This window comes from Oncorhynchus nerka, unplaced genomic scaffold, assembly GCF_034236695.1.
Source record: "Oncorhynchus nerka isolate Pitt River unplaced genomic scaffold, Oner_Uvic_2.0 unplaced_scaffold_408, whole genome shotgun sequence".
In the NCBI taxonomy this organism is placed as follows: domain Eukaryota; kingdom Metazoa; phylum Chordata; class Actinopteri; order Salmoniformes; family Salmonidae; genus Oncorhynchus; species Oncorhynchus nerka.
In genome coordinates, this window is record NW_027040491.1 from 32,221 (window position 1) to 56,738 (window position 24,518).

The 24,518-nt window shown below is 44.8% G+C and overlaps 1 protein-coding gene across 1 annotated transcript in view; it reads left to right on the forward strand.

Annotated features, from left to right (window-relative positions):
• The first annotated feature begins 275 nt into the window (after positions 1-275).
• Positions 276-24,518, forward strand: part of LOC115115021 (voltage-dependent T-type calcium channel subunit alpha-1H-like) — a 120,479-nt gene continuing 96,236 nt past the window's right edge. Inside the window, 4 exon segments of the mRNA XM_065017058.1 lie at positions 276-332; positions 544-663; positions 2,113-2,218; positions 2,221-2,245. Coding sequence (XP_064873130.1) covers positions 276-332; positions 544-663; positions 2,113-2,218; positions 2,221-2,245 — 308 coding nt within the window.

Consider the following 24,518-nt stretch of genomic DNA (forward strand, 5'->3'; position numbering starts at 1 on the left):
TCCTGTACTGTGTGATGTCTGTATTCAGTAGGCCAGTGTGTAGTCCTTAACCCAGGTCTTTACGTGGTTAATGCTGGGGATCCTGTACTGTGTGATGTCTGTATTCAGTAGGCCAGTGTGTAGTCCTTAACCCAGGTCTCTACGTGGTTAATGCTGGGGATCCTGTACTGTGTGATGTCTGTATTCAGTAGGCCCAGTGTGTAGTCCTTAACCCAGGTCTCTACGTGGTTAATGCTGGGGATCCTGTACTGTGTGATGTCTGTATTCAGTAGACCATGTCTCAGTGTGTAGTCCTTAACTCAGGTCTCTACGTGGTTAATGCTGGATCTCCTGTACTGTGTGATGTCTGTATTCAGTAGACCAGTGTGTAGTCCTTAACCCTGGTCTCTACGTGGTTAATGCTGGGGATCCTGTACTGTGTGATGTCTGTATTCAGTAGGCCAGTGTGTAGTCCTTAACCCATGTCTCTACGTGGTTAATGCTGGGGATCCTGTACTGTGTGATGTCTGTATTCAGTAGACCAGTGTGTAGTCCTTAACCCAGGTCTCCACGTGGTTTGAGCACGTCTCCATGATAGTGATTCTCCTGAACTGTGTGACTCTGGGGATGTACCAACCCTGTGAAGACGTCACCTGTCAGGCTGAGTGGTGCCTCATACTACAGGTAGGTGCTATTTAAACCTCTCACCTCCTCACCCCTCACCTATCACCTCTCACCCCTCACCTATAACCTCTCACCCTCACCTATAACCTATCACCTCTCACCTATAACCTCTCACCTATAACCTCTCACCCTCACCTATAACCTCTCACCCCTCACCATCAACACCTAACCCCTCACCTATAACCTCACCACCTCCCCTCACCTATAACCTCTCACCTATAACCTCTCACCCCTCACCATCAACACCTAACCCTCACATATATAACCTCTCACCCCTCACCTATAACCTCTCACCCCTCACCTATAACCTCTCACCCTTACCATCAACACCTAACCCCTCACCTATAACCTCTCACCCCTCACCATCAACACCTAACCCCTCACCTATAACCTCTCACCTCTCACCCCTCACCATCAACACCTCACCCTCACCTATAACCTCTCACCCTCACCATCAACACCTCACCCCTAACCTATAACCTCTCACCCCTTACCATCAACACCTCACCTATAACCTCTCACCCCTCACCTATAACCTCTCACCCCTCACCATCAACACCTAACCCTCACATATAACCTCTCACCCCTCACCTATAACCTCTCACCCCTCACCTATAACCTCTCACCCCTAACCTATAACCTCTCACCCCTTACCATCAACACCTAACCCCTCACCTATAACCTCTCACCCCTCACCTATAACCTCTCACCCCTAACCTATAACCTCTCACCCCTTACCATCAACACCTAACCCCTCACCTATAACCTCTCACCCCTCACCTATAACCTCTCACCCCTAACCTATAACCTCTCACCCCTTACCATCAACACCTAACCCCTCACCTATAACCTCTCACCCCTCACCTATAACCTCTCACCCCTAACCTATAACCTCTCACCCCTCACCTATAACCTCTCACCCCTAACCTATAACCTCTCACCCCTCACCTATAACCTCTCCCCTCACCTATAACCTCTCACCCCTAACCTATAACCTCTCACCCCTTACCATCAACACCTCACCTATAACCTCTCACCCCTCACCTATAACCTCTCACCCCTCACCTATAACCTCTCACCCCTCACCATCAACACCTCACCTATAACCTCTCACCCCTCACCTATAACCTCTCACCCCTCACCATCAACACCTCACCCCTCAGCTATAAAGTCTCGTCTTGGTGACTCTAACTTGTTCTAGGTGTTTGTTGACTGTATCTTTGTCTGTTCTACTGTTCTAGGTGTTTGATGACTGTATCTTTGTCTGTTCTAGGTGTTTGATGACTGTATCTTTGTCTGTTCTAGGTGTTTGATGACTGTATCTTTGTCTGTTCTACTGTTCTAGGTGTTTGATGACTGTATCTTTGTCTGTTCTAGGTGTTTGATGACTGTATCTTTGTCTGTTCTAGGTGTTTGATGACTGTATCTTTGTCTGTTCTACTGTTCTAGGTGTTTGACGACTGTATCTTTGCGTTTTTCGCGGTGGAGATGGTCATTAAGATGGTGGCTCTGGGGATCTTCGGTTCTAAGTGTTACCTTGGCGACACTTGGAACCGACTGACTTCTTCATCGTCATGGCAGGGTAAGTGTTCTATTCCCACAATGCTCAGGGGTTAGTTAAGCGGTTAGGGACAAGAGAACATCAAAATAGAACAAATAGAACCTTCTCTAGATTCTGTTTTTGATTCAAGAGACACACGGGGACGTTCCTTAAGTCTGCTGCTAAAGTATTTTCCTTTCTTATATAAATGTAACCTTTTATTTAACGAGGCAAGTCAGTTCAGAACAAATTCTTATTAACAATGACGGGCCTACCCGGGTCAAACCCGGGAACGACGCCTAATTGTGCCGGCCCTTTAAGACTCCCAATCACGGTCGGATGTGAAGCAACCCGTGAGGTGATGGAGTGTGTAGCCTGCTGGGAGAAACACACGTTCAATGTCACTGTTTCAGGCAAGGAGAAAAGTGTGTGTGTGTTTGTGTGTGTGTGTGTGTGTGTGTGTGTGTGTGTGTGTGTGTGTGTGTGTGTGTGTGTGTGTGTGTGTTTGTGTGTGTGTGTGTGTGTGTGTGTGTGTGTTTGTGTGTGTGTGTGTGTGTGTGTGTGTGTGTGTGTGTGTGTGTGTGTGTGTGTGTGTGTGTGTGTGTGTGTGTGTGTGTGTGTGTGTGTGTGTTTGTTTGTGTGCAAGAGACGTTAACTAAGCAGACAGCAGCGGTCACCTCAGACACACAACATTACCCCTTTACTCACTGTGAGGTGCACACACACACACACACACACACATACACACACACACACACACACACACACACACCACACACACACCACACACACTCACACACACACACACACACACACACACACACACACACACACACACACACACAAAGCCAGGGGGTAGGTTATCTGCACTATGACAAATACAGAGGGAACTAGTGAGTCAGATCATTGTTTTATGGTCTAACAGGGTTGATGTTCAGGTCTTTAGGGTCTGAGAGGGTTGATGTTCAGGTCTTTAGGGTCTTTAGGGTCTGAGAGGCTGGATGTTCAGGTCTTTAGGGTCTAACAGGGTTGATGTTCAGTTCTTTAGGGTCTAACAGGGTTGATATTCTTTAGGGTCTAACAGGGTTGATGTTCAGTTCTATAGGGTCTAACAGGGTTGATGTTCAGGTCTTTAGGGTCTAACAGGGTTGATGTTCAGGTCTTTAGGGTCTGAGAGGGTTGATGTTCAGTTCTTTAGGGTCTAACAGGGTTGATGTTCAGTTCTTTAGGGTCTGAGGGGGTTGATGTTCAGTTCTATAGGGTCTAACAGGGTTGATGTTCAGTTCTTTAGGGTCTGAGGGTCTAACAGGGTTGATGTTCAGTTCTATAGGGTCTAATAGGGTTGATGTTCAGTTCTATAGGGTCTAACAGGGTTGATGTTCAGTTCTATAGGGTCTAACAGGGTTGATGTTCAGTTCTTTAGGGTCTGAGGGTATAACAGGGTTGATGTCCAGTTCTATAGGGTCTGAGGGTCTAACAGGGTTGATGTCCAGTTCTATAGGGTCTGAGGGTCTAACAGGGTTGATGTCCAGTTCTATAGGGTCTGAGGGTCTAACAGGGTTGATGTTCAGTTCTATAGGGTCTGAGGGTCTAACAGGGTTGATGTTCAGTTCTTTAGGGTCTAACAGGGTTGATGTCCAGTTCTATAGGGTCTAACAGGGTTGATGTTCAGTTCTATAGGGTCTGAGAGGGTTGATGTCCAGGTCTTTAGGGTCTAACAGGGTTGATGTTCAGTTCTTTAGGGTCTAACAGGGTTGATGTCCAGTTCTTTAGGTTCTAACAGGGTTGATGTCCAGTTCTTTAGGGTCTAACAGGGTTGATGTCCAGTTCTTTAGGGTCTAACAGGGTTGATGTCCAGTTCTTTAGGGTCTAACAGGGTTGATGTCCAGTTCTTTAGGGTCTAACAGGGTTGATGTCCAGTTCTATAGGGTCTAACAGGGTTGATGTCCAGTTCTATAGGGTCTAACAGGCTTGATGTTCAGTTCTATAGGGTCTAACAGGGTTGATGTTCAGTTCTATAGGGTCTGAGAGGGTTGATGTTCAGGTCTTTAGGGTCTAACAGGCTTGATGTTCAGGTCTTTAGGGTCTGAGAGGGTTGATGTTCAGGTCTTTAGGGTCTAACAGGCTTGATGTTCAGGTCTTTAGGGTCTTTAGGGTCTGAGAGGCTGGATGTTCAGGTCTTTAGGGTCTAACAGGGTTGATGTTCAGTTCTTTAGGGTCTAACAGGGTTGATGTTCAGTTCTTTAGGGTCTAACAGGGTTGATGTTCAGTTCTATAGGGTCTGAGGGGGTTGATGTTCAGTTCTATAGGGTCTAACAGGGTTGATGTTCAGTTCTATAGGGTCTAACAGGGTTGATGTTCAGGTCTTTAGGGTCTAACAGGGTTGATGTTCAGTTCTATAGGGTCTAACAGGGTTGATGTTCAGTTCTATAGGGTCTGAGAGGGTTGATGTCCAGGTCTTTAGGGTCTAACAGGGTTGATGTTCAGTTCTTTAGGGTCTAACAGGGTTGATGTCCAGTTCTTTAGGGTCTAACAGGGTTGATGTCCAGTTCTTTAGGGTCTAACAGGGTTGATGTCCAGTTCTTTAGGGTCTAACAGGGTTGATGTCCAGTTCTTTAGGGTCTAACAGGGTTGATGTCCAGTTCTTTAGGGTCTAACAGGGTTGATGTCCAGTTCTATAGGGTCTAACAGGGTTGATGTCCAGTTCTATAGGGTCTAACAGGCTTGATGTTCAGTTCTATAGGGTCTAACAGGGTTGATGTTCAGTTCTATAGGGTCTGAGAGGGTTGATGTTCAGGTCTTTAGGGTCTAACAGGCTTGATGTTCAGGTCTTTAGGGTCTGAGAGGGTTGATGTTCAGGTCTTTAGGGTCTAACAGGCTTGATGTTCAGGTCTTTAGGGTCTTTAGGGTCTGAGAGGCTGGATGTTCAGGTCTTTAGGGTCTAACAGGGTTGATGTTCAGTTCTTTAGGGTCTAACAGGGTTGATGTTCAGTTCTTTAGGGTCTAACAGGGTTGATGTTCAGTTCTATAGGGTCTGAGGGGGTTGATGTTCAGTTCTATAGGGTCTAACAGGGTTGATGTTCAGTTCTATAGGGTCTAACAGGGTTGATGTTCAGGTCTTTAGGGTCTAACAGGGTTGATGTTCAGTTCTATAGGGTCTAACAGGGTTGATGTTCAGGTCTTTAGGGTCTAACAGGGTTGATGTTAGGGTCTTTAGGGTCTGACAGGGTTGATGTTCAGTTCTTTAGGGTCTGAGGGGGTTGATGTCCAGTTCTATAGGGTCTAACAGGATTGATGTTCAGTTCTATAGGGTCTGAGAGGGTTGATGTTCAGTTCTTTAGGGTCTAACAGGGTTGATGTCCAGTTCTATAGGGTCTAACAGGGTTGATGTTCAGATCTATAGGGTCTGAGAGGGTTGATGTTCAGTTCTATAGGGTCTGAGAGGGTTGATGTTCAGGTCTTTAGGGTCTGAGAGGGTTGATGTTCAGTTCTATAGGGTCTAACAGGGTTGATGTTCAGTTCTATAGGGTCTGAGAGGGTTGATGTTCAGTTCTTTAGGGTCTGAGAGGGTTGATGTTCAGGTCTTTAGGATCTGAGAGGCTGGATGTTCAGTTCTATAGGGTCTAACAGGGTTGATGTCCAGTTCTTTAGGGTCTGAGAGGCTGATGTTCAGTTCTATAGGGTCTGACAGGATTGATGTTCAGTTCTTTAGGGTCTGAGAGGGTTGATGTTCAGTTCTTTAGGGTCTGACAGGGTTGATGTCCAGTTCTTTAGGGTCTGACAGGGTTGATGTTCAGGTCTATAGGGTCTAACAGGGTTGATGTTCAGTTCTTTAGGGTCTGAGAGGCTAGATGTTCAGGTCTTTAGGGTCTAACAGGCTTGATGTTCAGTTCTTTAGGGTCTGAGAGGCTGGATGTTCAGGTCTTTAGGGTGGATGTTCAGGTCTTTAGGGTCTGAGAGGCTGGATGTTCAGGTCTTTAGGGTCTTTAGGGTCTGAGAGGGTTGATGTTCAGTTCTTTAGGGTCTGACAGGGTTGATGTTCAGTTCTTTAGGGTCTGAGAGGCTGGATGTTCAGGTCTTTAGGGTCTGAGAGGGTTGATGTTCAGTTCTTTAGGGTCTGAGAGGCTAGATGTTCAGGTCTTTAGGGTTGATGTTCAGGTCTTTAGGGTCTAACAGGCTTGATGTTCAGTTCTTTAGGGTCTGAGAGGCTGGATGTTCAGGTCTTTAGGGTGGATGTTCAGGTCTTTAGGTCTGAGAGGCTGGATGTTCAGGTCTTTAGGGTCTTTAGGGTCTGAGAGGGTTGATGTTCAGTTCTTTAGGGTCTGACAGGGTTGATGTTCAGTTCTTTAGGGTCTGAGAGGCTGGATGTTCAGGTCTTTAGGGTCTGAGAGGGTTGATGTTCAGTTCTTTAGGGTCTGAGAGGCTAGATGTTCAGGTCTTTAGGGTCTAACAGGCTTGATGTTCAGTTCTTTAGGGTCTGAGAGGCTGGATGTTCAGGTCTTTAGGGTTGATGTTCAGGTCTTTAGGGTCTAACATGCTTGATGTTCAGGTCTTTAGGGTCTGAGAGGCTGGATGTTCAGGTCTTTAGGGTCTAACAGGGTTGATGTTCAGTTCTTTAGGGTCTGAGGGGCTAGATGTTCAGGTCTTTAGGGTCTAACAGGGTTGATGTTCAGTTCTTTAGGGTCTAACAGGGTTGATGTTCAGTTCTTTAGGGTCTGAGGGGCTAGATGTTCAGTTCTATAGGGTCTAACGGGATTGATGTTCAGGTCTTTAGGGTCTGAGGGGTTTGATGTTCAGTTCTATAGGGTCTAACAGGGTTGATGTTCAGTTCTATAGGGTCTGAGGGGGTTGATGTTCAGTTCTATAGGGTCTAACAGGGTTGATGTTCAGTTCTATAGGGTCTAACAGGGTTGATGTTCAGGTCTTTAGGGTCTAACAGGGTTGATGTTCAGTTCTATAGGGTCTAACAGGGTTGATGTTCAGGTCTTTAGGGTCTAACAGGGTTGATGTTAGGGTCTTTAGGGTCTGACAGGGTTGATGTTCAGTTCTTTAGGGTCTGAGGGGGTTGATGTCCAGTTCTATAGGGTCTAACAGGATTGATGTTCAGTTCTATAGGGTCTGAGAGGGTTGATGTTCAGTTCTTTAGGGTCTAACAGGGTTGATGTCCAGTTCTATAGGGTCTAACAGGGTTGATGTTCAGATCTATAGGGTCTGAGAGGGTTGATGTTCAGTTCTATAGGGTCTGAGAGGGTTGATGTTCAGGTCTTTAGGGTCTGAGAGGGTTGATGTTCAGTTCTATAGGGTCTAACAGGGTTGATGTTCAGTTCTATAGGGTCTGAGAGGGTTGATGTTCAGTTCTTTAGGGTCTGAGAGGGTTGATGTTCAGGTCTTTAGGATCTGAGAGGCTGGATGTTCAGTTCTATAGGGTCTAACAGGGTTGATGTCCAGTTCTTTAGGGTCTGAGAGGCTGGATGTTCAGTTCTATAGGGTCTGACAGGATTGATGTTCAGTTCTTTAGGGTCTGAGAGGGTTGATGTTCAGTTCTTTAGGGTCTGACAGGGTTGATGTCCAGTTCTTTAGGGTCTGACAGGGTTGATGTTCAGGTCTATAGGGTCTAACAGGGTTGATGTTCAGTTCTTTAGGGTCTGAGAGGCTAGATGTTCAGGTCTTTAGGGTCTAACAGGCTTGATGTTCAGTTCTTTAGGGTCTGAGAGGCTGGATGTTCAGGTCTTTAGGGTGGATGTTCAGGTCTTTAGGGTCTGAGAGGCTGGATGTTCAGGTCTTTAGGGTCTTTAGGGTCTGAGAGGGTTGATGTTCAGTTCTTTAGGGTCTGACAGGGTTGATGTTCAGTTCTTTAGGGTCTGAGAGGCTGGATGTTCAGGTCTTTAGGGTCTGAGAGGGTTGATGTTCAGTTCTTTAGGGTCTGAGAGGCTAGATGTTCAGGTCTTTAGGGTTGATGTTCAGGTCTTTAGGGTCTAACAGGCTTGATGTTCAGTTCTTTAGGGTCTGAGAGGCTGGATGTTCAGGTCTTTAGGGTGGATGTTCAGGTCTTTAGGGTCTGAGAGGCTGGATGTTCAGGTCTTTAGGGTCTTTAGGGTCTGAGAGGGTTGATGTTCAGTTCTTTAGGGTCTGACAGGGTTGATGTTCAGTTCTTTAGGGTCTGAGAGGCTGGATGTTCAGGTCTTTAGGGTCTGAGAGGGTTGATGTTCAGTTCTTTAGGGTCTGAGAGGCTAGATGTTCAGGTCTTTAGGGTCTAACAGGCTTGATGTTCAGTTCTTTAGGGTCTGAGAGGCTGGATGTTCAGGTCTTTAGGGTTGATGTTCAGGTCTTTAGGGTCTAACATGCTTGATGTTCAGGTCTTTAGGGTCTGAGAGGCTGGATGTTCAGGTCTTTAGGGTCTAACAGGGTTGATGTTCAGTTCTTTAGGGTCTGAGGGGCTAGATGTTCAGGTCTTTAGGGTCTAACAGGGTTGATGTTCAGTTCTTTAGGGTCTAACAGGGTTGATGTTCAGTTCTTTAGGGTCTGAGGGGCTAGATGTTCAGTTCTATAGGGTCTAACGGGATTGATGTTCAGGTCTTTAGGGTCTGAGGGGTTTGATGTTCAGTTCTATAGGGTCTAACAGGGTTGATGTTCAGTTCTTTAGGGTCTAACAGGGTTGATGTTCAGTTCTTTAGGGTCTGACAGGGTTGATGTTCAGTTCTATAGGGTCTGACAGGCTTGATGTTCAGTTCTATAGGCTCTAACAGGATTGATGTTCAGGTCTTTAGGGTCTGAGGGGGTTGATGTTCAGGTCTTTAGGGTCTGAGGGGGTTGATGTTCAGTTCTATAGGGGCTGAGGGTCTAACAGGGTTGATGTTCAGGTCTTTAGGGTCTAACAGGGTTGATGTTCAGGTCTTTAGGGTCTGAGGGGGTTGATGTTCAGGTCTTTAGGGTCTGAGGGTCTAACAGGGTTGATGTTCAGGTCTTTAGGGTCGGAGAGGGTTGATGTTCAGTTCTTTAGGGTCTAACAGGGTTGATGTTCAGGTCTGTAGGGTCTAACAGGGTTGATGTTCAGGTCTTTAGGGTCTAACAGGGTTGATGTTCTTTAGGGTCTAACAGGGTTGATGTTCAGGTCTTTAGGGTCTAACAGGGTTGATGTTCAGTTCTTTAGGGTCTGAGAGGGTTGATGTTCAGGTCTTTAGGGTCTGAGAGGGTTGATGTTCAGGTCTTTAGGGTCTGAGAGGGTTGATGTGCAGGTCTTTACGGTCTAACAGGGTTGATGTTCTTTAGGGTCTGAGGGGGTTGATGTTCAGTTCTTTAGGGTCTGACAGGGTTGATGTTCAGTTCTTTAGGGTCTAACAGGGTTGATGTTCAGTTCTTTAGGGTCTGAGAGGGTTGATGTTTCAGGTCTTTAGGGTCTAACAGGGTTGATGTTCAGGTCTTTAGGGTCTAACAGGGTTGATGTTCAGTTCTTTAGGGTCTGAGAGGGTTGATGTTCAGTTCTATAGGGTCTGACAGGTTTGATGTTCAGTTCTATAGGCTCTAACAGGATTGATGTTCAGTTCTATAGGGTCTAACAGGGTTGATGTTCAGGTCTTTAGGGTCTGAGAGGGTTGATGTGCAGGTCTTTAGGGTCTAACAGGGTTGATGTTCAGTTCTATAGGGTCTGAGGGGGTTGATGTTCAGTTCTATAGGGTCTAACAGGGTTGATGTTCAGTTCTATAGGGTCTAACAGGGTTGATGTTCAGTTCTATAGGGTCTAACAGGGTTGATGTTCAGGTCTTTAGGGTCTAACAGGGTTGATGTTCAGGTCTTTAGGGTCTGACAGGGTTGATGTTCAGTTCTTTAGGGTCTGAGGGGGTTGATGTCCAGTTCTATAGGGTCTAACAGGATTGATGTTCAGTTCTATAGGGTCTGAGAGGGTTGATGTTCAGTTCTTTAGGGTCTAACAGGGTTGATGTCCAGTTCTATAGGGTCTAACAGGGTTGATGTTCAGTTCTTTAGGGTCTGAGAGGGTTGATGTTCAGTTCTATAGGGTCGGAGAGGGTTGATGTTTCAGTTCTATAGGGTCTGAGAGGGTTGATGTTTCAGTTCTATAGGGTCGGAGAGAATTGATGTTCAGGTCTTTAGGGTCTGACAGGGTTGATGTTTCAGTTCTATAGGGTCGGAGAGGGTTGATGTTCAGGTCTTTATGGTCTAACAGGGTTGATGTTCAGTTCTATAGGGTCTAACAGGATTGATGTTCAGTTCTTTAGGGTCTAACAGGGTTGATGTTCAGGTCTTTAGGGTCTGAGGGTCTAACAGGGTTGATGTTCAGTTCTTTAGGGTCTGAGAGGGTTGATGTTCAGTTCTTTAGGGTCTGAGAGGGTTGATGTTCAGTTCTATAGGGTCGGAGAGGGTTGATGTTTCAGTTCTATAGGGTCTGAGAGGGTTGATGTTCAGTTCTTTAGGGTCTGAGAGGGTTGATGTTCAGTTCTATAGGGTCGGAGAGGGTTGATGTTTCAGTTCTATAGGGTCTGAGAGGGTTGATGTTTCAGTTCTATAGGGTCGGAGAGGGTTGATGTTCAGGTCTTTAGGGTCTGACAGGGTTGATGTTTCAGTTCTATAGGGTCGGAGAGGGTTGATGTTCAGGTCTTTATGGTCTAACAGGGTTGATGTTCAGTTCTATAGGGTCTAACAGGATTGATGTTCAGTTCTTTAGGGTCTAACAGGGTTGATGTTCAGGTCTTTAGGGTCTGAGGGTCTAACAGGGTTGATGTTCAGTTCTTTAGGGTCTGAGAGGGTTGATGTTCAGGTCTTTAGGGTCTGACAGGGTTGATGTTTCAGTTCTATAGGGTCGGAGAGGCTTGATGTTCAGTTCTTTAGGGTCCAACAGGGTTGATGTTCAGTTCTATAGGGTCTAACAGGGTTGATGTTTAGGTCTTTAGGGTCTAACAGGGTTGATGTTCAGTTCTATGGGGTCTAACAGGGTTGATGTTCAGGTCTTTAGGGTCTAACAGGGTTGATGTTCAGTTCTTTAGGGTCTGAGAGGGTTGATGTTCAGTTCTTTATGGTCTAACAGGGTTGATGTTCAGGTCTTTAGGGTCTGAGAGGCTTTGATGTTCAGGTCTTTAGGGTCTAACAGGGTTGATGTTCAGTTCTTTAGGGTCTGAGAGGGTTGATGTTCAGTTCTTTAGGGTCTGAGAGGCTGGATGTTCAGGTCTTTAGGGTCTAACAGGGTTGATGTTCAGTTCTTTAGGGTCTGAGAGGCTAGATGTTCAGGTCTTTTGGGTCTAACAGGGTTGATGTTCAGGTCTTTAGGGTCTGAGAGGGTGGATGTTCAGGTCTTTAGGGTCTGAGAGGGTTGATGTTCAGGTCTTTAGGGTCTAACAGGGTTGATGTTCAGTTCTTTAGGGTCTAACAGGGTTGATGTTCAGGTCTTTAGGGTCTAACAGGGTTGATGTTCAGGTCTTTAGGGTCTAACAGGGTTGATGTTCAGTTCTTTAGGGTCTGACAGGGTTGATGTTCAGTTCTTTAGGGTCTGACGGGGTTGATGTTCAGGTCTTTAGGGTCTTTAGGGTCTAACAGGGTTGATGCTCAGGTCTTTAGGGTCTAACAGGGTTGATGTTCAGTTCTTTAGGGTCTAACAGGGTTGATGTTCAGTTCTTTAGGGTCTAACAGGGTTGATGTTCTTTAGGGTCTAACAGGGTTGATGCTCAGTTCTATAGGGTCTAACAGGGTTGATGTTCAGGTCTTTAGGGTCTGAGGGGGTTGATGTTCAGGTCTTTAGGGTCTAATAGGGTTGATGTTCAGTTCTTTAGGGTCTGAGAGGGTTGATGTTCAGGTCTTTAGGGTCTTTAGGGTCTAACAGGGTTGATGTTCAGTTCTATAGGGTCTAACAGGGTTGATGTTCAGGTCTTTAGGGTCTAACAGGGTTGATGTTCAGTTCTTTAGGGTCTGAGAGGGTTGATGTTCAGGTCTTTAGGGTCTTTAGGGTCTAACAGGGTTGATGTTCAGTTCTATAGGGTCTAACAGGGTTGATGTTCAGTTCTTTAGGGTCTGAGGGTCTAACAGGGTTGATGTTCAGTTCTTTAGGGTCTGAGAGGGTTGATGTTCAGTTCTATAGGGTCGGAGAGAGTTGATGTTCAGTTCTATAGGGTCTGAGGGTCTAACAGGGTTGATGTTCAGTTCTTTAGGGTCTGAGAGGGTTGATGTTCAGTTCTATAGGGTCGGAGAGGGTTGATGTTTCAGTTCTATAGGGTCTGAGAGGGTTGATGTTTCAGTTCTATAGGGTCGGAGAGGGTTGATGTTCAGGTCTTTAGGGTCTGACAGGGTTGATGTTTCAGTTCTATAGGGTCGGAGAGGGTTGATGTTCAGGTCTTTATGGTCTAACAGGGTTGATGTTCAGTTCTATAGGGTCTAACAGGATTGATGTTCAGTTCTTTAGGGTCTAACCGGGTTGATGTTCAGGTCTTTAGGGTCTGAGGGTCTAACAGGGTTGATGTTCAGTTCTTTAGGGTCTGAGAGGGTTGATGTTCAGTTCTTTAGGGTCTGAGAGGGTTGATGTTCAGTTCTATAGGGTCGGAGAGGGTTGATGTTTCAGTTCTATAGGGTCTGAGAGGGTTGATGTTTCAGTTCTATAGGGTCGGAGAGGGTTGATGTTCAGGTCTTTAGGGTCTGACAGGGTTGATGATTCAGTTCTATAGGGTCGGAGAGGCTTGATGTTCAGTTCTTTAGGGCCTAACAGGGTTGATGTTCAGTTCTATAGGGTCTAACAGGGTTGATGTTTAGGTCTTTAGGGTCTAAACAGGGTTGATGTTCAGTTCTATGGGGTCTAACAGGGTTGATGTTCAGGTCTTTAGGGTCTAACAGGGTTGATGTTCAGTTCTTTAGGGTCTAACAGGGTTGATGTTCAGGTCTTTAGGGTCTGAGAGGATTGATGTTCAGTTCTTTATGGTCTAACAGGGTTGATGTTCAGTTCTTAGGGTCTAACAGGGTTGATGTTCAGTTCTTTAGGGTCTGAGGGGGTTGATGTTCAGTTCTTTAGGGTCTGAGAGGGTTGATGTTCAGTTCTATAGGGTCTGAGAGGGTTGATGTTCAGGTCTTTAGGGTCTAACAGGGTTGATGTTCAGGTCTTTAGGGTCGGAGAGGGTTGATGTTCAGTTCTATAGGGTCTAACAGGGTTGATGTTCAGTTCTTTAGGGTCGGAGAGGGTTGATGTTCAGTTCTTTAGGGTCTGAGAGGGTTGATGTTCAGGTATTTAGGGTCTAACAGGGTTGATGTTCAGGTCTTTAGGGTCTTTAGGGTCTGAGAGGCTGGATGTTCAGGTCTTTAGGGTCTAACAGGGTTGATGTTCAGGTCTTTAGGGTCTAACAGGGTTGATGTTCAGGTCTTTAGGGTCTGAGAGGGTTGATGTTCAGGTCTTTAGGGTCTAACAGGGTTGATGTTCAGGTCTTTAGGGTCTAACAGGGTTGATGTTCAGTTCTTTAGGGTCTGACAGGGTTGATGTTCAGTTCTTTAGGGTCTGACGGGGTTGATGTTCAGGTCTTTAGGGTCTTTAGGGTCTAACAGGGTTGATGCTCAGGTCTTTAGGGTCTAACAGGGTTGATGTTCAGTTCTTTAGGGTCTGAGGGGGTTGATGTTCAGGTCTTTAGGGTCTAACAGGGTTGATGTTCAGGTCTTTAGGGTCTAACAGGGTTGATGTTCAGTTCTTTAGGGTCTGAGAGGGTTGATGTTCAGGTCTTTAGTGTCTTTAGGGTCTAACAGGGTTGATGTTCAGTTCTATAGGGTCTAACAGGGTTGATGTTCCGTTCTTTAGGGTCTGAGGGTCTAACAGGGTTGATGTTCAGTTCTTTAGGGTCTGAGAGGGTTGATGTTCAGTTCTATAGGGTCGGAGAGAATTGATGTTCAGTTCTATAGGGTCTGAGGGTCTAACAGGGTTGATGTTCAGTTCTTTAGGGTCTGAGAGGGTTGATGTTCAGTTCTATAGGGTCGGAGAGGGTTGATGTTTCAGTTCTATAGGGTCTGAGAGGGTTGATGTTTCAGTTCTATAGGGTCTGAGAGGGTTGATGTTTCAGTTCTATAGGGTCTAACCGGGTTGATGTTCAGTTCTTTAGGGTCTAACAGGGTTGATGTTCAGTTCTATAGGGTCTAACAGGGTTGATGTTCAGTTCTATAGGGTCTAACAGGGTTGATGTTCAGTTCTTTAGGGTCTAACAGGGTTGATGTTCAGGTCTTTAGGGTCTGAGAGGGTTGATGTTCAGTTCTTTATGGTCTAACAGGGTTGATGTTCAGGTCTTTAGGGTCGGAGAGGGTTGATGTTCAGGTCTTTAGGGTCTAACAGGGTTGATGTTCAGGTCTTTAGGGTCTGACAGGGTGTATGTTCAGTTCTTTAGGGTCTGAGGGGGTTGATGTTCAGTTCTTTAGGGTCTGAGAGGGTTGATGTTCAGTTCTATAGGGTCTGAGAGGGTTGATGTTCAGGTCTTTAGGGTCTAACAGGGTTGATGTTCAGGTCTTTAGGGTCGGAGAGGGTTGATGTTCAGGTCTTTAGGGTCTAACAGGGTTGATGTTCAGGTCTTTAGGGTCTTTAGGGTCTGAGAGGCTGGATGTTCAGGTCTTTAGGGTCTAACAGGGTTGATGTTCAGGTCTTTAGGGTCTAACAGGGTTGATGTTCAGGTCTTTAGGGTCTGAGAGGGTTGATGTTCAGGTCTTTAGGGTCTAACAGGGTTGATGTTCAGTTCTTTAGGGTCTAACAGGGTTGATGTTCAGGTCTTTAGGGTCTAACAGGGTTGATGTTCAGGTCTTTAGGGTCTAACAGGGTTGATGTTCAGTTCTTTAGGGTCTGACAGGGTTGATGTTCAGTTCTTTAGGGTCTGACGGGGTTGATGTTCAGGTCTTTAGGGTCTTTAGGGTCTAACAGGGTTGATGCTCAGGTCTTTAGGGTCTAACAGGGTTGATGTTCAGTTCTTTAGGTCTAACAGGGTTGATGTTCAGTTCTTTGGGGTCTAACAGGGTTGATGTTCAGTTCTATAGGGTCTAACAGGGTTGATGTTCAGGTCTTTAGGGTCTGAGGGGGTTGATGTTCAGGTCTTTAGGCTCTAACAGGGTTGATGTTCAGGTCTTTAGGGTCTAACAGGGTTGATGTTCAGTTCTTTAGGGTCTGAGAGGGTTGATGTTCAGGTCTTTAGGGTCTTTAGGGTCTAACAGGGTTGATGTTCAGTTCTATAGGGTCTAACAGGGTTGATGTTCAGTTCTTTAGGGTCTGAGGGTCTAACAGGGTTGATGTTCAGTTCTTTAGGGTCTGAGAGGGTTGATGTTCAGTTCTATAGGGTCTGAGGGTCTAACAGGGTTGATGTTCAGTTCTTTAGGGTCTGAGAGAGTTGATGTTCAGTTCTATAGGGTCGGAGAGGGTTGATGTTTCAGTTCTATAGGGTCTGAGAGGGTTGATGTTTCAGTTCTATAGGGTCGGAAAGGGTTGATGTTCAGGTCTTTAGGGTCTGACAGGGTTGATGTTTCAGTTCTTTACGGTCTGAGAGGGTTGATGTTCAGTTCTATAGGGTCGGAGAGGGTTGATGTTCAGTTCTATAGGGTCTGAGGGTCGAACAGGGTTGATGTTCAGTTCTTTAGGGTCTGAGAGGGTTGATGTTCAGTTCTATAGGGTCGGAGAGGGTTGATGTTTCAGTTCTATAGGGTCTGAGAGGGTTGATGTTTCAGTTCTATAGGGTCGGAAAGGGTTGATGCTCAGGTCTTTAGGGTCTAACAGGGTTGATGTTCAGTTCTTTAGGGTCTAACAGGGTTGATGTTCAGTTCTATAGGGTCTAACAGGGTTGATGTTCAGGTCTTTAGGGTCTGAGGGGGTTGATGTTCAGGTCTTTAGGGTCTAACAGGGTTGATGTTCAGGTCTTTAGGGTCTAACAGGGTTGATTTTCAGTTCTTTAGGGTCTGAGAGGGTTGATGTTCAGGTCTTTAGGGTCTTTAGGGTCTAACAGGGTTGATGTTCAGGTCTTTAGGGTCTAACAGGGTTGATTTTCAGTTCTTTAGGGTCTGAGAGGGTTGATGTTCAGGTCTTTAGGGTCTTTAGGGTCTAACAGGGTTGATGTTCAGGTCTTTAGGGTCTAACAGGGTTGATTTTCAGTTCTTTAGGGTCTGAGAGGGTTGATGTTCAGGTCTTTAGGGTCTTTAGGGTCTAACAGGGTTGATGTTCAGTTCTTTAGGGTCTAACAGGGTTGATGTTCAGTTCTTTAGGGTCTAACAGGGCTGATGTTCAGTTCTTTAGGGTCTGAGGGGGTTGATGTTCAGGTCTTTAGGGTCTAACAGGGTTGATGTTCAGGTCTTTAGGGTCTGACAGGGTGTATGTTCAGTTCTTTAGGGTCTGAGGGGGTTGATGTTCAGTTCTTTAGGGTCTGAGAGGGTTGATGTTCAGTTCTATAGGATCTGAGAGGGTTGATGTTCAGGTCTTTAGGGTCTAACAGGGTTGATGTTCAGGTCTTTAGGGTCGGAGAGGGTTGATGTTCAGGTTTTTAGGGTCTAACAGGGTTGATGTTCAGGTCTTTAGGGTCTTTAGGGTCTGAGAGGCTGGATGTTCAGGTCTTTAGGGTCTAACAGGGTTGATGTTCAGGTCTTTAGGGTCTAACAGGGTTGATGTTCAGGTCTTTAGGGTCTGAGAGGGTTGATGTTCAGGTCTTTAGGGTCTAACAGGGTTGATGTTCAGTTCTTTAGGGTCTAACAGGGTTGATGTTCAGGTCTTTAGGGTCTAACAGGGTTGATGTTCAGGTCTTTAGGGTCTAACAGGGTTGATGTTCAGTTCTTTAGGGTCTGACAGGGTTGATGTTCAGTTCTTTAGGGTCTGACGGGGTTGATGTTCAGGTCTTTAGGGTCTTTAGGGTCTAACAGGGTTGATGCTCAGGTCTTTAGGGTCTAACAGGGTTGATGTTCAGTTCTTTAGGGTCTAACAGGGTTGATGTTCAGTTCTTTGGGGTCTAACAGGGTTGATGTTCAGTTCTATAGGGTCTAACAGGGTTGATGTTCAGGTCTTTAGGGTCTGAGGGGGTTGATGTTCAGGTCTTTAGGGTCTAACAGGGTTAATGTTCAGGTCTTTAGGGTCTAACAGGATTGATGTTCAGTTCTTTAGTGTCTGAGAGGGTTGATGTTCAGTTCTATAGGGTCGGAGAGGGTTGATGTTCAGTTCTATAGGGTCTGAGGGTCTAACAGGGTTGATGTTCAGTTCTTTAGGGTCTGAGAGGGTTGATGTTCAGTTCTATAGGGTCGGAGAGGGTTGATGTTTCAGTTCTATAGGGTCTGAGAGGGTTGATGTTTCAGTTCTATAGGGTCGGAAAGGGTTGATGTTCAGGTCTTTAGGGTCTGACAGCGTTGATGTTTCAGTTCTATAGGGTCGGAGAGGCTTGATGTTCAGTTCTTTAGGGTCTAACAGGGTTGATGTTCAGTTCTATAGGGTCTAACAGGGTTGATGTTCAGTTCTTTAGGGTCTAACAGGGTTGATGTTCAGGTCTTTAGGGTCTGAGGGTCTAACAGGGTTGATGTTCAGTTCTTTAGGTCTGAGAGGGTTGATGTTCAGTTCTTTAGGGTCTGAGAGGGTTGATGTTCAGTTCTATAGGGTCGGAGAGGGTTGATGTTTCAGTTCTATAGGGTCTGAGAGGGTTGATGTTTCAGTTCTATAGGGTCGGACAGGGTTGATGTTCAGGTCTTTAGGGTCTGACAGGGTTGATGTTTCAGTTCTATAGGGTCGGAGAGGGTTGATGTTCAGTTCTTTAGGGTCTAACAGGGTTGATGTTCAGTTCTATAGGTTCTAACAGGGTTGATGTTCAGGTCTTTAGGGTCTAACAGGGTTGATGTTCAGTTCTATGGGGTCTAACAGGGTTGATGTTCAGGTCTTTAGGGTCTAACAGGGTTGATGTTCAGTTCTTTAGGGTCTAACAGGGTTGATGTTCAGGTCTTTAGGGTCTGAGAGGGTTGATGTTCAGTTCTTAGGGTCTAACAGGGTTGATGTTCAGTTCTATAGGGTCTAACAGGGTTGATGTTCAGTTCTTTAGGGTCTAACAGGGCTGATGTTCAGTTCTTTAGGGTCTGAGGGGGTTGATGTTCAGGTCTTTAGGGTCTAACAGGGTTGATGTTCAGGTCTTTAGGGTCTGACAGGGTGTATGTTCAGTTCTTTAGGGTCTGAGAGGGTTGATGTTTCAGTTCTATAGGGTCGGAGAGGGTTGATGTTCAGGTCTTTAGGGTCTGACAGGGTTGATGTTTCAGTTCTATAGGGTCGGAGAGGGTTGATGTTCAGGTCTTTATGGTCTAACAGGGTTGATGTTCAGTTCTATAGGGTCTAACAGGGTTGATGTTCAGTTCTTTAGGGTCTAACAGGGTTGATGTTCAGGTCTTTAGGGTCTGAGGGTCTAACAGGGTTGATGTTCAGTTCTTTAGGGTCTGAGAGGGTTGATGTTCAGTTCTTTAGGGTCTGAGAGGGTTGATGTTCAGTTCTATAGGGTCGGAGAGGGTTGATGTTTCAGTTCTATAGGGTCTGAGAGGGTTGATGTTTCAGTTCTATAGGGTCGGACAGATTTGATGTTCAGGTCTTTAGGGTCTGACAGGGTTGATGTTTCAGTTCTATAGGGTCGGAGAGGGTTGATGTTCAGTTCTTTAGGGTCTAACAGGGTTGATGTTCAGTTCTATAGGTTCTAACAGGGTTGATGTTCAGGTCTTTAGGGTCTAACAGGGTTGATGTTCAGTTCTATGGGGTCTAACAGGGTTGATGTTCAGGTCTTTAGGGTCTAACAGGGTTGATGTTCAGTTCTTTAGGGTCTAACAGGGTTGATGTTCAGGTCTTTAGGGTCTGAGAGGGTTGATGTTCAGTTCTTAGGGTCTAACAGGGTTGATGTTCAGTTCTATAGGGTCTAACAGGGTTGATGTTCAGTTCTTTAGGGTCTAACAGGGCTGATGTTCAGTTCTTTAGGGTCTGAGGGGGTTGATGTTCAGTTCTTTAGGGTCTGAGAGGGTTGATGTTCAGTTCTATAGGGTCTAACAGGGTTGATGTTCAGTTTTTGTGGCTATTTGTGTTAGGAGACATCAGAGTGAAAGTAACATCGAGCCTAATTAGTAAAGATAATTAGTAAAGATATTTATTAATGATAATTAGTAAAGATAATTAGTAAAGATAATTAGTAATGATAATTAGTAAAGATAATTAGTAAAGATAATTAGTAATGATAATTAGTAATGATAATTAGTCAATTTCATCCGATCGTCAAACAAAACCTTCCTTAAAGACTCCGTACCAGTTCATCCCCTCTAAAACAATCCCATCATCCAACAGGGCACTGACATATCAAACACCAGAAAGACTCCGTACCAGTTCATCCCCTCTAAAATAATCCCATCATCCAACAGGGCACTGACATATCAAACGAAACCTTCCTTAAAGACTCCGTACCAGTTCATCCCCTCTAAAATAATCCCATCATCCAACGGGGCACTGACATATCAAACCAAACCTTCCTTAAAGACTCCGTACCAGTTCATCCCCTCTAAAACAATCCCATCATCCAACAGGGCACTGTCATATCAAACAAAACCTTCCTTAAAGACTCCGTACCAGTTCATCCCCTCTAAAATAATCCCATCATCCAACAGGGCACTGACATATCAAACACCAGAAAGACTCCGTTCCAGTTCATCCCCTCTAAAACAATCCCATCATCCAACAGGGCACTGACATATCAAACACCAGAAAGTGTAAGGATGCTTAACCTGGACAGGAACCACAAAATATATATATATATAAATAGTAAACCTCATGTAGATATTTACTAATACTAATACTAAAATAAGGTTTTTCCAGAGAAGATCCAGAGCAGAAGGAGTTAGACCAAAGTTCAATGCAAATGAATTACTTAAAAATCATACAATGTGATGTTCTGGATTTTTGTTTTAGATTCCGTCTCTCACAGTTGAAGTGTACCTATGATACAAATTACAGACCTCTACATGCTTTATAAGTAGGAAAACCTGCAAAATCGGCAGTGTATCAAATACTTGTTCTCCCCACTGTATGTATACATAAATAGTAAACCTCATGCAGATATTTTTATTCTTATAATTCCCGACATTTGGTATCGCTATATGTTCAACGTGTCTATAGATCGACTAAACGTGCCCCCCGGTATCTGTGCTTTTAGAGATGTCGACGATGAGCATATGACCTGTCTGACGGCCCGAGGAAGCACCGATTCAAAAACTCCCCCTATTAGACAACATTACACTGTCGTAATGCCGCTCGTTAGTCACCAAATGTGGATTTTGGCTGAGCTACTACTCTTCACCTACTTCCTGTTTACGTCCGGTAGCTACTTCCAAAACAGGTCTAAAATAAATAGAAATAAGATATAACAACTGAAAAAAATGCCTCTTCAGCATCGACAATGTATTGAGCTGTTGTTGACTTCCTGTTTGGCTGGTGCAGAAATAGCCATTGTTTCAGTTGTTGACTTCCTGTCCTGTGAGAGGCACTGTCGTGTCTTTGGCTATGCCGGATTAAGTGATATGACATGCTATTCTATAAAATCCTTTCTCTGTAATTAATATTACCTGATTGAGCTAATCATGTAAATGTAATTAACTAGAAGGTCGGGGAACCACAAAATAATATTTATAGAGCTGTTATCTTCCCAATAAACTCTTAAAGACCTAGTAATATTTTACATCAATAGCAGTCAATATTAATCGTCATCTTATTTTAGTCTCATCTGAAAGTTGTGCATTCTTGGTTATCTGCACGAACCCTGGCGAACAAGTTGAATCAGCAATACAAAATTGGGTTTAATTATTTATTTACTAAATACCTAACTAATCACACAGAATTACATATACACAGAATCAATCATACCTTGATTACAAATGACGTCATAAAGGAAAACGTCACTAGCGGGCGGAACAGATATGACAGCTGGTTACACAAAGAAAAAGAGGGGCTGGGTTTGAGTGAAAGAGCGGGAAAACTGAGGAACAAAGGGAGAAGTGATGTCTCTATCGTAAATACAGTATCTTATGCATTCTAAATTACCCCCCATTTGGAAAAGGAAAATGCAGTAAATATTTACTCTGAGCTGCGCTTCAGTAGGTTGGTGGTAGATGGAAGGCCGTGTTGCCCAACCGAGTCCTTTGTCCTTTGAAGAATGTCTCTGCTGGTAAATTGGATACGTTGTAGTAACGTCGTTGTGTGGTAGACGGGATACTCTGTCTGTTCCTTCCTAACCTTCGTTTGCAGCTGCTGTTGCTAACTCAACGGCTAGGAGGTATCACTTCTGTAGTGAATAAGAGTTCAAAGTTCATACCATTCTCAACCAAAGCTCACGCTGAGGTTGGCTTCGTTCTGTAGTTAATTATCTGAACCATTCTGACATCGGATCGTATTCCTAATGTATCCGGAACAGGAGGTTACATTTTCGTCAAGGCTTTAGATAGTGGAGGGAGAAGGGCGTGTTTTCATAGTTTTATAGCCCATGTCACTTCACAGGGGCGTGCCACTGATTGAGTACCTTATGAAAACCCAAATCTCTAAAATTACATTTGATCTTTTCACCAAAAATTTCACATTCAAACATTTAAATTGAACAACAATTCCATGTGAATCTGATAACTACAATGTGCAGACTTTCCACTGTAGAGTTGATGTCATCCTGTCATTGATGAGAATGTCTCAGATGACAACCGAACTGACATCATATTCATTAAGTACCAACGCATATGTTCAACTGGTCGGATTACCAGAATATAGTTCATTTCCCCCCACCTTCTGATGTTCCCAGAATCTCTATGTTAACCAAGGGATTTTTTCAAATGTCACATCAGTAGGGTAGAGAGAGGATAAAAGGAGGGGAGAGGTATTTATGACTGTCATAAACCTACCCCCCAGGCCAACGTCATGACAGCAGTGAGGTCAGGTGCTGTCTGGCATCCCGGCAGGTGAGTGATTGGCTGGTGTAGAAATAGACATGGTTTCAGTTGTTGACTTCCTGTGAGAGGCAGTGAGGTCAGGTGCTGTCTGTCATCCTGGCAGGTGAGTGATTGGCTGGTGCAGAAATAGATATTGTTTCAGATGTTTATTCAGAGCCCTGTTTTTTAAGAAGTACGTACAGGCCGTAACGAGAGTCAATGAAGATAGTTCCATCGCTAAAGCACAGATACTGGTGGCAGGCTACATGTCAACATCCTACTTGATTCTAAAGCACAGATACTGGCGGCAGGCTACATGTCAACATCCTACTTGATTCTAAAGCACAGATACTGGCGGCAGCCTACTTGATTCTAAAGCACAGATACTGGTGGCAGGCTACATGTCAACATTCTACTTGATTCTAAAGCACAGATACTGGTGGCAGGCTACATGTCGTAGCCTACTTGATTCTAAAGCACAGATACTGGTGGCAGGCTACATGTCAACTTACTACTTGATTCTAAAGCACAGATACTGGTGGCAGGCTACATGTCAACATCCTACTTGATTCTAAAGCACAGATACTGGTGGCAGGCTACATGTCAACATCCTACTTGATTCTAAAGCACAGATACTGGCGGCAGCCTACTTGATTCTAAAGCACAGATACTGGTGGCAGGCTACATGTCAACATCCTACTTGATTCTAAAGCACAGATACTGGTGGCAGGCTACATGTCATTTGCCTACTTGATTCTAAAGCACAGATACTGGTGGCAGGCTACATGTCAACATTCTACTTGATTCTAAAGCACAGATACTGGTGGCAGGCTACATGTCGTCAGCCTACTTGATGGTCTAGAATACTAAATGAAACCGTATTCACCGGAATGATGTTATAAATCAGTAGAATGAAGGCGTGGTCAGACTACTACTACTACTGGTTAGAGCGTTGGTAGTCAGTAGAATAAAGGCGCGGTCAGACTACTCCTACTACTGGTTAGAGCGTTGGTAGTCAGTAGAATAAAGGCGTGGTCAGACTACTACTACTACTGGTTAGAGCGTTGGTAGTCAGTAGAATAAAGGCGTGGTCAGACTACTACTACTACTGGTTAGAGCGTTGGTAGTCAGTAGAATAAAGGCGTGGTCAGACTACTACTACTACTGGTTAGAGCGTTGGTAGTCAGTAGAATAAAGGCGTGGTCAGACTACTACTACTACTGGTTAGAGCGTTGGTAGTCAGTAGAATGAAGGCGTGGTCAGACTACTACTACTACTGGTTAGAGTGTTGGTAGTCAGTAGAATAAAGGCGTGGTCAGACTACTACTACTACTGGTTAGAGTGTTGGTAGTCAGTAGAATAAAGGCGTGGTCAGACTACTACTACTACTACTACTGGTTAGAGTGTTGGTAGTCAGTAGAATAAAGGCGTGGTCAGACTACTACTACTACTACTACTACTGGTTAGAGCGTTGGTAGTCAGTAGAATAAAGGCGTGGTCAGACTACTACTACTACTGGTTAGAGTGTTGGTAGTCAGTAGAATGAAGGCGTGGTCAGACTACTACTACTACTGGTTAGAGCGTTGGTAGTCAGTAGAATGAAGGCGTGGTCAGACTACTACTACTACTACTGGTTAGAGCGTTGGTAGTCAGTAGAATAAAGGCGTGGTCAGACTACTACTACTACTGGTTAGAGTGTTGATAGTCAGTAGAATAAAGGCGTGGTCAGACTACTACTACTACTGGTTAGAGCATTGGTAGTCAGTAGAATGAAGGCGTGGTCAGACTACTACTACTACTACTACTGGTTAGAGTGTTGGTAGTCAGAATGAAGGCGTGGTCAGACTACTACTACTACTGGTTAGAGCGTTGGTAGTCAGTAGAATAAAGGCGTGGTCAGACTACTACTACTACTGGTTAGAGCGTTGGTAGTCAGTAGAATAAAGGCGTGGTCAGACTACTACTACTACTACTGGTTAGAGCGTTGGTAGTCAGTAGAATGAAGGCGTGGTCAGACTACTACTACTACTGGTTAGAGCGTTGGTAGTCAGTAGAATAAAGGCGTGGTCAGACTACTACTACTACTGGTTAGAGCGTTGGTAGTCAGTAGAATGAAGGCGTGGTCAGACTACTACTACTACTGGTTAGAGTGTTGGTAGTCAGTAGAATAAAGGCGTGGTCAGACTACTACTACTACTGGTTAGAGCGTTGGTAGTCAGTAGAATAAAGGCGTGGTCAGACTACTACTACTACTGGTTAGAGCGTTGGTAGTCAGTAGAATAAAGGCGTGGTCAGACTACTACTACTACTACTGGTTAGAGCGTTGGTAGTCAGTAGAATGAAGGCGTGGTCAGACTACTACTACTACTGGTTAGAGCGTTGGTAGTCAGTAGAATAAAGGCGTGGTCAGACTACTACT